At 35.5% G+C, this 13,756-nt stretch overlaps 1 protein-coding gene across 1 annotated transcript; it reads right to left on the bottom strand.

Moving 5' to 3' along the window:
• Nucleotides 1-32: 32 nt before the first annotated feature.
• Nucleotides 33-1,846, bottom strand: LOC113062720 (prostatic spermine-binding protein-like). Its single transcript, XM_026232685.1, has 2 exons — nt 1,510-1,846; nt 33-1,440 (listed from the first exon to the last, which is right to left on the bottom strand). Exons 1-2 carry the CDS (start codon nt 1,683-1,685, stop codon nt 1,233-1,235), a joined length of 384 nt encoding a protein of 127 aa, XP_026088470.1. The 5' UTR covers nt 1,686-1,846; the 3' UTR covers nt 33-1,232.
• Nucleotides 1,847-13,756: the final 11,910 nt, after the last annotated feature.

Raw genomic sequence — 13,756 nt, 5'->3', positions numbered from 1 at the left:
CCACTAACAACCTTTTAGTTATGCAGTATTTTCGCAAAGCATTCACCTGGACACAAAACCACTTCATTTCACTGAAGACATGGTGAGAGTTGACATTTAATGCAAAATCGAGGAACTCCGACCTTGATCTTGTTGTAGGCTAGAAAGAAGTTCTCAAAGCCCATGGCCTGCTCTAGATGGAACCGCAGCTCCTCCAGACGACTGAAGATGCTGTCCTGTTGCTCTAGGTCTTCATCTTCCTCTTCCTCACTGTCATCTGCATTCACATCCATGCACAGAGATAAAGCATGCACTACAATCTATCAAAGTTCACACAGTGAGAGTGTATTGTTGTGGAACATTGGCTGATACTATGCTGACCTATGTCAGTATTGAAAGTATCATTTGCCAACATCATTCCACACTGTAGTCATGCAAACCCAATCCATCGTCAGATGTAATTAGCCACAACAATATATTTAGCTCAATAAACACAATACATAATTTTTAGTGAGCTTCGCAACAGTTGAACATGTTTATTGCATTAATGTTATTGTTCCATAGAGATGTGTTTGCTAATGTAATTGTTCAGAGTTGTTTTAAATATAGTTGGTTGTGTATACACAATACACGAGGTTAGCTGTCGTGTTTGTGAAAATGATTAGCTATTGGGTTGCATTTAAAGAGTATGTTAGCATTTAACCTGTGCTTGCAGACACAGTTATCTGTTATTCTGTGTTGACAGATGCAGTTAGTAATTGTGTTGTGTTTGTGTATGAAGTGAGCAGTGTTGTAATTCGCTGTTTTAGTGTATTAAGTTGGCCACTGTGCTGTGTTAGTGGTTGGGGTTAGCTGTTGTGCTGTGCTAACAGAAGAGGTTAGCCGTTTCACTGTGGTTAGGTTAGGTGTTGCATTAACGGTTGTGGATAGCTGTTGCACTGTGTTGACAGGTACATTAAGCTGTTTTGTTATGTTCACAGATGTATGATAAAGTTAGCTGTATGCTGTGTTTGTGGATCTAGATAGCCACAATGCTGTATTCATGGATACAGTTAGCAGCTGTTCTGTTCTGTGTTTGTGCATGCATTCAGCCCTTGTGCTCTGTTTGAGGATACGGTTATCATATGCAGCGGTTTATGGATACATAACCGCCACTCCTCATTGAGCTGGCCTTCACTGCGGTTCTGTTCTTCATCTTCCTCAACCTCCATTCCGTTAGTAACTGACCCTTCCAGGTTCTTCTTCACCATGGCTTACATCATCATCTTGCTCAGCCATTCCATTAAAACACTCTGTTCCTCTGGACTGTGTTTGTCATCACCAGCCCTGGATCCACCACCATCTTCCTCATCTTCATCTTCATCATCACCATCATCATCATCTTTATTATCACTGCGCTGCTCCCGGAGAAGCCTCTCCATAGATGCTCTGAGCTCCCTCAAATCATCATCCTCATATACACTGAGAGAGATACAGTGATAAGTCAGTGTGTGTGAGAGCATGTACACACGTGAGTTTTGTGTGTCTTACTCCTCAGATTCAGACTTCTCATCTGCTTTATCCTCCAAATCTTCAATCTCCAGGTTGCTGTCAAGAGCGACTGCACCTTCAGCTTCTGCAGCATCACTGAACACTTTACTGAGGACTGGTAAAGAGCACGTCCTCAGCATCTGATAGAACACACATAAACAAGTGCTCACAAACATCAAAAATCAAATACCCTAAAAGAAATTGAAAACAGACATATTCATGTTCTTCAGTAGCTGAATAACTCTATACACTAACACTCCAAATGCAAAGCTCCCTCCTCAGTTCTCTTAGACTATTTATTAAAAATAAGCTGCAAAAAGGGCTCAACCTGTAATGGTGTTTGTGCTGTCTCAGCCACGAGCATGTAAACAACAAGTCACATTTAAAAAAAATAAATAACAATGTCATTAATATCTAGAGGTGTAGGAAGTTCAGCAAACATTGTGCTGTGGGGTTACACCTGTGTCTCTGCATAGACAGAAGGATCCTAATGTTAGAAACAAGCATTTTAAGTTTATTTTTGACAACAACCCTGATTATTTCAGTCTGGCCTACAGAGTTTGTGCAGCATATTTCGGTACGGATTGTTTTGTGAACCTGTCACAGGGTAATGCAGGCTGTGCAACTAGGTTGTCATTGAAGGATGAGGCAGGGCCAACTCTATCGCGCCCAACAGCAAACTTAAATAAGGATTGTTTTTCATTTCATCTCACATGTGAAAAGGGCATATGCATGTCTTAGAGGCACAGCAGCAAAAATCATCCCATTTAATTTACGCAAAATGAAGTGCATAATGATTGTTTTAAAAAGATTTCCAAACACATAGTCCGGTCTTAAACTTGCAACACTGGTTTAACCAATGTTTTGGGCTGGTCAGGATGTTCAAACAGCAAATTTCTGATACTGTCACATAGTTAGTATTAACACTTTTAAAAGCTGGATGTCACTGAAATAGCATCAGATTGATTCTTTCTTTCGTGTGATGTACTTCCAAAATGAAACTTGGAACTTGGTTCAGTTCAAGGATTGTTGTTTGAATGATAGAAGATCTACACAGTGCTCACACTCTCGCTCTTGTTCATCGTCGTTGTTAACAGTTCTGTCTAATACGAATAGAAGTCTGTCTAATAATCATACAGAACGGTTAAGGGGGGGGGGGGTACAATGGTGTTTCGTGTATTCAGAGTTGTTCACAGTGTTAAAGAGATGGATTCTCATGCTAAACATGGCCAAAGTTTAAAAAAAAATATTTAGAAGAATGACTGAGAATTTCTTTGCCGAAAATCTTACTTCCGGGTTGGTACAAGTTTCGGCTGATTTTTTTAAATCGTGGATCTAATGATGTAGATGAGAGCGGAAGTCCTTATATGAGTATTTCTCCTGGAAAAGTGTGGTCGCGCACACACATTGACCATAGGAGAGCGAGACCGCACACATCAACGCGCTTCAAAATCGTCGCCAGCGCTGCATAGGATTTGTTCGAGAATGCATCGAAATAAGTGCGTTTTTGGATGTGAGGGAAAGTTAACAGTGTTCAGCTTCCACAAGAACCCTGCGTTACGTGATCGTTTGCTATTAAAACATGGAGCCGTCCCTGTGATAAAACCCCATTCATGTAGGTACAATTGCATCAGATTTCTGTCTTTTGTTGGAAATCAGCACATAAGTGAATATATGTTAATGGAAACAACACGAATCATCAGTATTATAGCTCCACCAACGGCACGCCTACCGTAGCTCGGAGCTCGGCTTTTTATGGAAAAAATCAGAACGCTGTATTTTTCTCTTATAAATATGATAAAACTAAAGACTTTTTGGATACATGAAGGATGCAGTACTACTCTATAGGTACTCAAGATTAACATGAGATTAGGTGAAACTGTGTATGTTATGTACCCTTTAAATTAAGGAATTAATGTATACAGAAAGTATTATAACGATCTTATTAGGCCTATTAGTAATAGAAATGCAAACATTATAATACTTTCTTGTTCGCCGTCAGAATTATGCAAATATGCTTGTATATAATTTAAACAAATCTTTGAATGACAAATGAACATTTAATTTCACAAACCTTGCAAACTCAGGCGAATCCAGCTGTGAGATCTTGTGAAGTGTGTATGTGTATCCAGCATGATCGCATGTTCTCTGTGTGACTGTTGGTTTGTGTGAATTAAATGCTTTAAACTCGTGATTACAAATTATGCTGCACTTTATGCATTTGCCCACTGTCATATTCATGTCATTTTGATTGTTTGCTATATGTAAAATGCGGGTTACCCTGGCTTTATTTTAAAAAATATGATTCCCAATGCACACAAATTTCCCAGTACACCGAGTGCCCTGTGGTTACAGTGTTTACTTAACTTTTTTTATATTATAATTTTTTAAAATATTTATTTATTTGTGAAAAATATTGTCATCTAAAGTAAAAGTATTTTTTTATCCATTGTCAAATGATTACAAATTTCTTAAATATTAATAATAATAATTAGAAACATTATATTGGCCCCCCTACTTTCCAAGATATTGGCATCGGCTGTTAAATAACATATCGGTTGACCACTACCTACAACTATTGTTGGTGTAAGCATTTTTACTAGACTACAAAAGTATAGAATATAGCTCTTTAATCAATATGAATTGGAACAAGAAATGTCTCTAAGCTGCAGTTCGAAGTTATTCGTTTACAGGAATAACACGACTTAGCTATTTAACACCCATGAGGGACTTAAAACTGTCTCCACAGAGCAGAGGAGGGCTTTAATAATGGCACAATCATCCATCTCCACCACAGCCGTCGGTTCAGAGATGCACTGTGTTCTCGCACTTGAGTGGAGAGTAGTGCTAAACTACTGATTAAACAGACTGACAGCCTGTGCTGAGAAAGACGGCATTTAGTGTGTGTGTGTGTGTGTGTGTGTGATCTGACTGTCCAGCTGTCCAGAGGGTTGGGTGCAAGCAAGCCAAAAGGCCAAATGTGCGTGCGTGTTTGCAAAAGTCTTGGCGTGGGTGTGAATGTTAATGTGCTTTTGTGAGGGCAAAGAAAAGTATTTGCGTATGTGCGCCTGTGGGGTGGGTGAAAAAGTACACAGGCCGGCGCAAAGTCCTTTGGTTTACTGGCATATCAAGGATGTGGAAGAATCGCATTAATAACGCTCCACTCAGGAGCTCAAAAACACACACACATTCTGCCTTCCAGCACTGCAATGGCCCGAGGCACATCCACACTCATACATATGCCTATCCTTGCATACACACACACCATTATGTGTGCACACATTTCAGTCTGTGGAAAACAAATCACCCCAAACAAAAACTTGACTTCGAGATGCAGTCCTACACATTATCGAAGGCTGCCATCTGTTTCTCCTGCTATAGTGCCCTAACTTTCTTCCTCATAGTCTTTCTCTTGTTCTTTTTAGTAATCTCTTTCTCTCTTGCCTTGTAGTATAAGAGATTCTGCTCTAATCAGTGTGATAAATGGCAGCAGTGGAGTCCTCCATTATTATGCTCTGTAATAGTCTCATATCTTTCCACTAAAGCCGGGCTCACACGGTGCGATTTTTAAAAGTCCTTTAGGATTGTACTTGTCAGACTGTACGAACATGATGATCATGTCACACTGTGGGATCTCAGTTGCCATTAATGTCAAACTGTACGACGGTCAAGACGCATTAAAAACAGCTGCACGCAAGAAAACTTGTCCGGAGTTCTACACGATCAACTCGTACACGTTCAGTGACTGCAAGCTGCATTGCATGGGCTGTAATGTTGGCTATCATTAAAAGTATATGAATGGTGGCAATAGTGGCATTTTTAAGAAGAATAGTGAAAGCAGCACTACACACCCACATAGCAAAGGAAACGTATCAGATGAATTTGGCCGGAGTTTATGTGGTTCGAAGAAATCTGTAGCCTTAATTCCAATCATGGCTTGTCTTGAAAAATTGACACTCGTCGTAGGAGAAGTCATACTGCAGGACTGTGCGTAAAACCTTCTGACACTGTCAAAATTTCGTCTGAGGTCAAATTTTTAATGGCCATCAATCGTCTGTCGGTGAACATGTCAAAAAGGTGATCAAAAACTACTGATTTTAGCCTAGGATTATAGAAATCTTTTATGATTTTCAAAATTTATGACCAAATCATGGCCAAAAATCACACAGTGTGAGCCGGGCTTAAGACAAATACATACACACACTCACCTGAATTTCTTCCCACTTTTGCAGAGTTGTTTTGTAAACTAAAATCGTAACTATTAAACAGAAACTAAAACAAAACTGATACATAGCTGAAACTAACTGCTGAAACAAAACTGATATATATAATATGAATATTAGTTGAAAACTTGATCAACAAATATAAGAAAAAACATTGAAGAAATGTGGTCTTGTCAACTGAAATAAGTTTGGGTTAAAGGGTTCATATGACGTTGCTAAAAATAACATTATTTTGTGTATTTGGTGGAATGCAATGTGTTTATGCACTTTAAGGTTAAAAAAACACAACTATTTTCCACATAATGTACATAATTGTTGCTCTATGCCCCGCCTTTCTGAAAAATCTATTTTTTTTCAAAGCTCATCATTCTGAAAAGCGAGGTGTACTCTGATTGGCCAGCTATCCAGTGCTTTGTGATTGGCAAAATCCTCAATCGTGCGATGAAAATGTTATGCCCCTTACCATACCCTGTCTCCCCCGACACGACGAGTCAAACCCAATAAAACCCATCACAAACGAGGCATTTGTTGCATCCAGTGGGGACATAATTACTGATTATAATGACTTATACTGTGTTTTTACACATTTTGTTGTGTATGGTGCCACGTAAACATAAAACCATGTCTTCATTTGTGATGAAAAATGTGTTAACAAATGTTTCAATAAAGAGATGGAGATCTGCTGTTCCTAGCATATATGTGACCATGGGCCACAAAACAAAACCAGCCTTAAAGGGACACTAAGTAGGAATTACTCCCATCTAGTGGTGAAATTGTATTTTGCATTCAAACTAATTTTGCTCTCCAGCGCCTTGCTTTTTCAAATGCGCATTGCATCTACGGTAGGCGATATGTACCAAAAAGCTTTGACAGGATGTCTTCTAATAGCACTTCGTCGAGTTTTCCTTCAGGTGAACAGGTGTGTTATTTCAAACAAACTGCAACATGACAACTAACAAACGAATGTTACAGTATGAATTACTGACTGTGGAAAACATGAAATATTGTAATTAGTAGTTATGTCTAATTTATTCGTTATATTTTCTGAATTATATGCATTGTTAGATATAAAAAAATATTATAATATAGATTGTAACACTGACTTACCTTTTGAGAAGAAAACTGGCCACTTCAGTGTCTCTTTTGAAATCTTTATCAAGCATTAGCTCTTTCCACCTAGAAAAAGCTTCCCCGACATTAACTCTTGTTTTCTGTAATCTACGGTCACGTTTCCTTTTACGTTCTATTTTTGACTGTTTTGGCGACGATGTTTTCTTCTCCTGTGGCGCGGCATATGTATGGTCCATAATAAGAATGCAATCCAGACTTTTAAACTTGCCGGTGCAGTTTCAAGTGCCTCTCACTGCTCTGCACCTGCGTTTCTGGCTCTGACCGAAAACTCGCTGTGGAAACGCGTTGGCTTAGTACTTTTTGTCCCTCTCTGCTATTATAGTTTTGCAAGATGGCGGAACTACATGGAAGCCTCCGTCGACCTACCCGTCCCATGTATATAAAGATAATAAATTCTTCATTTACAAGGATTAGTTTAAACATTGGCATAGGTATTTGTACACCATTGAGGGCATATTTATGAATAAAAATATTGATTTTAGATAATAAAATACCTAAAAAGTTACTTATTGTCCCTTTAAGTGTACATTTTTTGAAATTGAGATTTATACATCAGCTGGAAGCTGAATAAATAAGCTTTCCATTGATGTATGGTTTATCTGGTTTAACTGACAATATTTGGCAGAGATACAAATATTTGAAAATCTGGAATCAAAGGGTGCAAAAAAATCAAAATACTGAGAAAATCACCTTGAAGTTGTCGAAAAAAATAAATTCTTAGCAAAGCATATTATAAATCAGAAATGAAATATTGATATATTTACGGTAGGAAATTTGCAAAATATCTTCATGGAACATGATCTTTACTTAGTATCTTAATGATTTTTGGCATAAAAGAAAAATCAAGAATTTTGACCCATCCAATGTTTTTTTAAGACTGGTTTTGTGGTGCAGGGTCACATATACATATATATTTCCCCAGAGGGGAGTGCTGCCACATAGAGTGCAAGTCTGTGGGAAACACTAATGTTCATTACTGTTGTTATACTGGCACAGCATGTCCTCAAAACACTCGCAGCACGATGCAGAAACTGCCATTTCAACAATATATTTCCAAAATCCATCACTTACCCTTATCTTGCACACTTTCTTTTCTCTTTTTCCACTTCTCTGCACCAGCTTTATAGTGATGCCTCTTCATTTTCATACATTAACATACAGGACTGAAACTTTATCAAAGTTATTATTACCAAGCATTACTGTCTGAACCCTTATTAGGTCGGGCCTATACTGTATGAAAATGTTTGATTCTTTATTGTTCAGTCACACTTTACATTAAGGCTCCATTTGTTAACATTAGTTAAACTGTCAATGAAAAATTTCTCCAAACATTCATTAAACTTAATTTCAATATTTAATAAAATGTTCACATCAAAAGTTGCTACTGTGTTATTTAATGAACTTGAGCTAACATTTAACTATGAGTATTTTTAGCAAAGATTAATAACTTCTGTAGCAAATGTAACTATTATTAATAGTTAATTTTAGTGCATTAACTAAGGGTAATTAATGAGAAAGTATTGTAAAGTATTACCTTTTGCACTTTAATCTTTAAAACTGAAATTATATATGTTATACTTCTTTGTGTATTGCTTTATTGTATTTAAATGTTAAGTTTCTTTTTGTTATAAGAAAAAAAGTTATTAAACCTATTATACTTTATTATGACAACACTTCTTTTAAACTAAATTTCAATATCATGATAGTACTGTATACAGTAATAAAAGCATTAGCAATTAATCACACCATGAAAATTTGATACCGTCACATACCTAGTCTGCAGATTTTGGGTATAAGTTGAGTATAAATTGTATAAACTGACAGAAAATCACAGTGTGTGATGGGCACAGCTTTTTTTTTTTTTTTGCTCAAGACTATAATTCTATCATTTTAGTGGATATTAAACATGTTTCATATTACAACACAAATTGTCTACATTTGTCATGCATTTGCTAGCAACGAGGTCCAGTTTGTTGTGTTCAGAAAGCCTGGTAGTGTTTGACACTCAGATGTTTAGTGTATGATGCTGTTTTTTTTTTCTTTCTTTTGTAACCATTTACAAAGTTGGCAAGTGTGTGTATGATGCCTAGAATTTTTTCAACCACTCCCGATTTTAAAAGTCATGTAGTGTGTTCCCGCCTTTAACATTTGATTATTTGGCCAGGGGTTAGCTCCACTGGTTTGCCGTCAAAGAGAGAGAAAAGAAATATAGACTAACACTCGGTACAATGGGGTTGAAGTGATGACGCTCACCTTTGGGTTGTTTGTGTCGAAGAGTATGGAAAGCCTTTTTAACATTTATTCTAAAAGCTGTACTAGTATCTTTTTTCATGTTACTAGTACTTATTTTTTAGACACTAGTATCTTTTCCATTAAGTACTAGTACTTATTCATTAGGTACTAGTGCTTATTCGTTAACTACTAGTGCTTATTCTTTAGGTACTAGTGCTTATTCTCTAGGTACTAGTGTCTTTTGTAAAGTTACTAGTACTTATTCATTAGATACTAGTACTTAATCATTAGATACTAGTACTTATTCCAATAGTGACTAGTATTTAATTAAACTTCCCGTGTTAACAAAAAATAGAACTAGTACTTATTTTTTAGTTACTAGTGACTTTTTAGACCAGAGATATCCTGAAATTAATAGATACTAGTACTTTTTAAATTAGCATTTCTGCCCAGTATGGTAATTGTATGTTGAATATTAATGAGCCAACAACATATAGGAGAGAGATTAATCAGGAAACAGAAACAAGGAGATGGATGTACTTTTTTTTTTTTAGAAAACCAAATAGAAAAGAAACAATTATTTTTTTACACAAGCACATTGAAAACGTATTTTTGTCCGTTTTTTAACTGTAATTTCATAAATATAGTAGCCTAATGTGTTTAATGGTCTTTGAGTGACCTCTGCTGGCAGGATGTAGATACGACACCAATTGTATTAGCTGTTATTTTCCTATTTTTCCCCCATTTTTGATGTTGTGTGCCTATATTTCTGCTGGAGGTCCTGGACATCTTGTTTAGACACATGGCATCTTTGATTATATTAAATACCAACAGATAAAAAAACAAAAAGTGACTGACTCTGTTAGAAATCTTATAATGACCATGTGTGGATCACAATCAAACACAAACCTCAAAAACAATACAATAATGGGTCACTGAGCACAAAACCAAGCTTCTGCTATAGCCTTTTCCAGTCCTCTGACCTGAACCCTACAGAAAATGAACTGAAGAGAAGACACACCAACATGGAGATGGGAATCTGAAGGGTCTGGAGTGATTCTGGATGAAGGAATGGACTCTGATCTCTAGTCAGGTGTTCTCTAACCTCATCAGGCATTATAGGAGAAAATGTAGAGCTGTTAAACTGGCAAATGGAGGTTAAAGAATACTTCAATAAAAGGGTGTCCTTAATTTTGGCCAATGTGCATTAGAGAAAAATATATTTATTTTATAATAATATTTCCCCCCATTTTAAAATCTTATTATTCAATGAAAGGTTAGAATTTTTAGACTTTTTTTTTTTAATAAAAGATCAAAAGGATTAACAATGCAGATTAATTTTCACAGCCTTCTTTATCATCATACATATATACCAAAGCTGTCCATATTTTTGGGCATGACTGTAGCACTGGTGCTGCAGACAATGAATGTTTTTACATTAATATTCTGTACAGGGCACCCAAAATCTGTGACGATTCGTGCAGTGCAATTACTGTGAAGACAGGCCCAGACTAGAGGAATTCTAGTGCCTATGGTGAAGTGCCTAAGGGGAAGTGAGCCCACTAGTGGACACCCAGGGAAACAGAGACTAGACAGTGTGACAAAATCCAAACCTTGTGGTTTTCAGACAAACATTTTCTTTATTTGAAAAGAAGGCCAAAAGGTATTAATAAAAAATTATAATAATAAAACACCAGGTTTGCTGTACTTGAAGGACTGCACAATTTTGCCCAATGTTTTTTATTTTTTAGTATATATATATCTATATATATATATCAATAAAACTAATAATGGTTATGGTTATTAATTCTAAATAAAAACACTAAACAAAATAAGGAACATTACTTTTGTAATAACACTATTTTACTATAATATACAAAACTGAGAAGCCTATACAAGACTAAATATAAATATAGCTGCAAAAAAAATGCACACTTCTATAGTAGAACGTTCTTAATTATTTTAGCTATTTTTACTCAAATTAGGATTTTGCAAGCAATAATGAGTACTCAATGAATTTATTTTTAATTCATACTCGTCGCCGGAGGGCGCCCCTCGCGCAGAAACTCTACAAGTGAGACTCACTGATGAAGTTCCAGGAAACTCAGCTTTGCTGTAGATGTAGCTGAATAACATTCAGATAGACGTTTTACTGATGAAACTTGATGAAAATAAACAATTACTGTGACAATATATGCTTTTATCTCTGCTCTTCAAACCATCGCGCGTATTTTTATGAGAATAAAGTTTAAAACGCAATCCTAATGCAAATTTATTCTGCGTGTTGCATTACCATGTGGACTCTGATTGGACGGTGGAGAGGTACTCATGTTTATGTAATGACCTGCTTAAATGAAGATATCTCCAAATGCATTCTTACTAGTTCTTAATGAGGTTGAAGATATCTCCAAACGAACAGGGACTCGGAGTTATTCTGTTTTTGATATCATCTTTTAATTTCTGACTAGGAATTATTGCAATTGTATCTAGTATCTATTTAAATATTACTAGTAAGTATTCATTAGATACTAGTACTTATGTTTTAGATACTGGTGCTTATTCATTAGATACTAGTTCTTATTTAATAGATACTAGTAGTTATTCATTAGGTACCAGTTCTTATTCTTTAGACACTAGTACCTTTTTTAATCACTACTAGTAACTATTCTTATCTTACTAGTCAGATCTGCCTTTTCACTCATCTTATGTTATGACTAGTCCAAATGGCTACAGTAGAGTTCAACAAAAAAAATTACTAGTAAAATAAAAAATCATACTAGTAACATTTAGAATGAGTACTAGTATCTAATAAATGTTTACTAGTATCTATTAAATAAGTACTAGTATTTATTTAATAGGTACTAGTATCTAATGAATGACAACTAGTTTTTAATAAATAAGCACTAGTACCTAATTAATAAGTACTAGTATCTAAAAAATAAGTACTAGTATCTAATTGATAAGAACTAGTATCTAATAATAAGTACTAGTATCTAATGAATAAGTACTAGTGTCTATTTAATAGGTACTAGTATCTAATGAATGAGTACTAGTATCTAAAAAATACACACTAGTACCTAATGAATAACTACTAGTACATAAAAATTAAGTACTAGTCACTAGTGGAATACATACTAGTCAAAACTCAATAGTTGATATCTCAATGATGGATCCCCATAGAAGTCAATAGCAAAAAATGTACATTTGTTACTAGTAACAATATAAAAGTTACTAGTCACTATTGAATTAAGTACTAGTATCTAATGAATAAGTACTAGTGCCTAATAAATAAATACTAGTATCTAATAAATAAGTATTAGTATTTAATCAATAAGTACTAGTATCTAATTAATAAATACTAGTACCTAATAAATAAGTACTAGTATCTAATGAATAAGTACTAGTACCTAATGAATAAGCACTAGTATCTAATGAATAAGTACTAGTATCTCATGATTGAGTACTAGTATCTAATGATTAAGTACTAGTAACTTTACAAAAGACACTAGTGCCTAAAGAATAAGCACTAGTACCGAAAGAATAAGCACTAGTACCTAATGAATAAGTACTAGTACTTAATGGAAAAGATACTAGTATCTAAAAAATAAGTACTAGTAACTTGGAAAAAGATACTAGTACAGCTTAAAGAATAAATGTCAAAAAGGCTTTCCATAGAAGAGGCCAGTGGAGAGGCCAATGAGAAGTGTGTCATCACGCCGGTGGAGAGAGAGCGCAGTGGAGAGACAGAACGGGAAGTGAGGTGACGGAAGAGTCTTCCAGCGAGGACTGAGCAGAGCAGACAGGACGGCCAAAGCTGTACGTCTGTGAGCTGGACTACTGCTTTGCTTCACAAACAGAGACTCGTCAACTGAAAAAAAGACGACGTAACAAAAACTTAATTTGTTTTTGACAGCGAAGTTTCCTTCCAACTGGCATCCTTTAAACTTTTGAGGATTCACATCGTTAGAAAGTAAACAAAGTGTAAAGAGGAAGCCTGGAGCACTTTAATACGGTGCATAATGAGACACGCTTGTGTGAGAGGGAGATAAGGTGTCTTAACACTGCACTTGAGACTACCTGCAGATTCGGGCCGTTTCTCTTCTCTGCATGTTATCTGTGTGCAATCTGCTTGTAATACTCTGCCCTCTGCTGGCCTAATAAAATAAAAAAACAATGACTAAAGGGATCTTTCATTGCAAATATGAAAGTTATGTCATTATGTGCACTACTTTTAGATTTTTTTTTTAAAGACCTCAACATTTCTGCATCAAATGCATTAGACTGATCAAAAACTACAGTAAAGACATTTACAATTTTACAAAATAAATGCTGCTTGTTTGAACTTTGTATTTATTAAAGAATCCTGAAAAAATGTATTACAGATTCAGTAAAAAAAAAAAAAAAAAAATTACAGACAACTATTTTCAACATTGCTAATAATAATTCTTGAGCACCAAATCAGCATATTACTATGATTTCTGAAAGATCTTGTGACACTGAGGACTGGAGTGATGGCTGCTAAAAAATTCCATTTGACAAATAAATTAAGAAATTATCTTTCAAAATATATTAAAATAATATTTCACAATATTACTATTTTACTCTATTTATTATATAAGAAAAAACACCCTTGTTGACCATAAAAGACATCTTTGAAAATT

Source organism: Carassius auratus, chromosome 45, assembly GCF_003368295.1.
Source record: "Carassius auratus strain Wakin chromosome 45, ASM336829v1, whole genome shotgun sequence".
NCBI classification, from domain to species: domain Eukaryota; kingdom Metazoa; phylum Chordata; class Actinopteri; order Cypriniformes; family Cyprinidae; genus Carassius; species Carassius auratus.
The sequence above is the reverse complement of the archived record's forward strand: the minus strand, read 5'-3'. Positions and strand labels throughout refer to the sequence as shown.

What these genes read in the sequence shown, in the direction of transcription:
- LOC113062720 (XM_026232685.1), bottom strand. Translation starts at nt 1,685, where the DNA reads ATGTTTGTGAGCACTTGTTTATGTGTGTTCTATCAGATGCTGAGGACG. An exon ending in GAGAAGTCTGAATCTGAGGA is followed by an intron (nt 1,441 to 1,509) that starts GTAAGACACACA and finishes TATCTCTCTCAG; the next exon opens with TGTATATGAGGATGATGATT.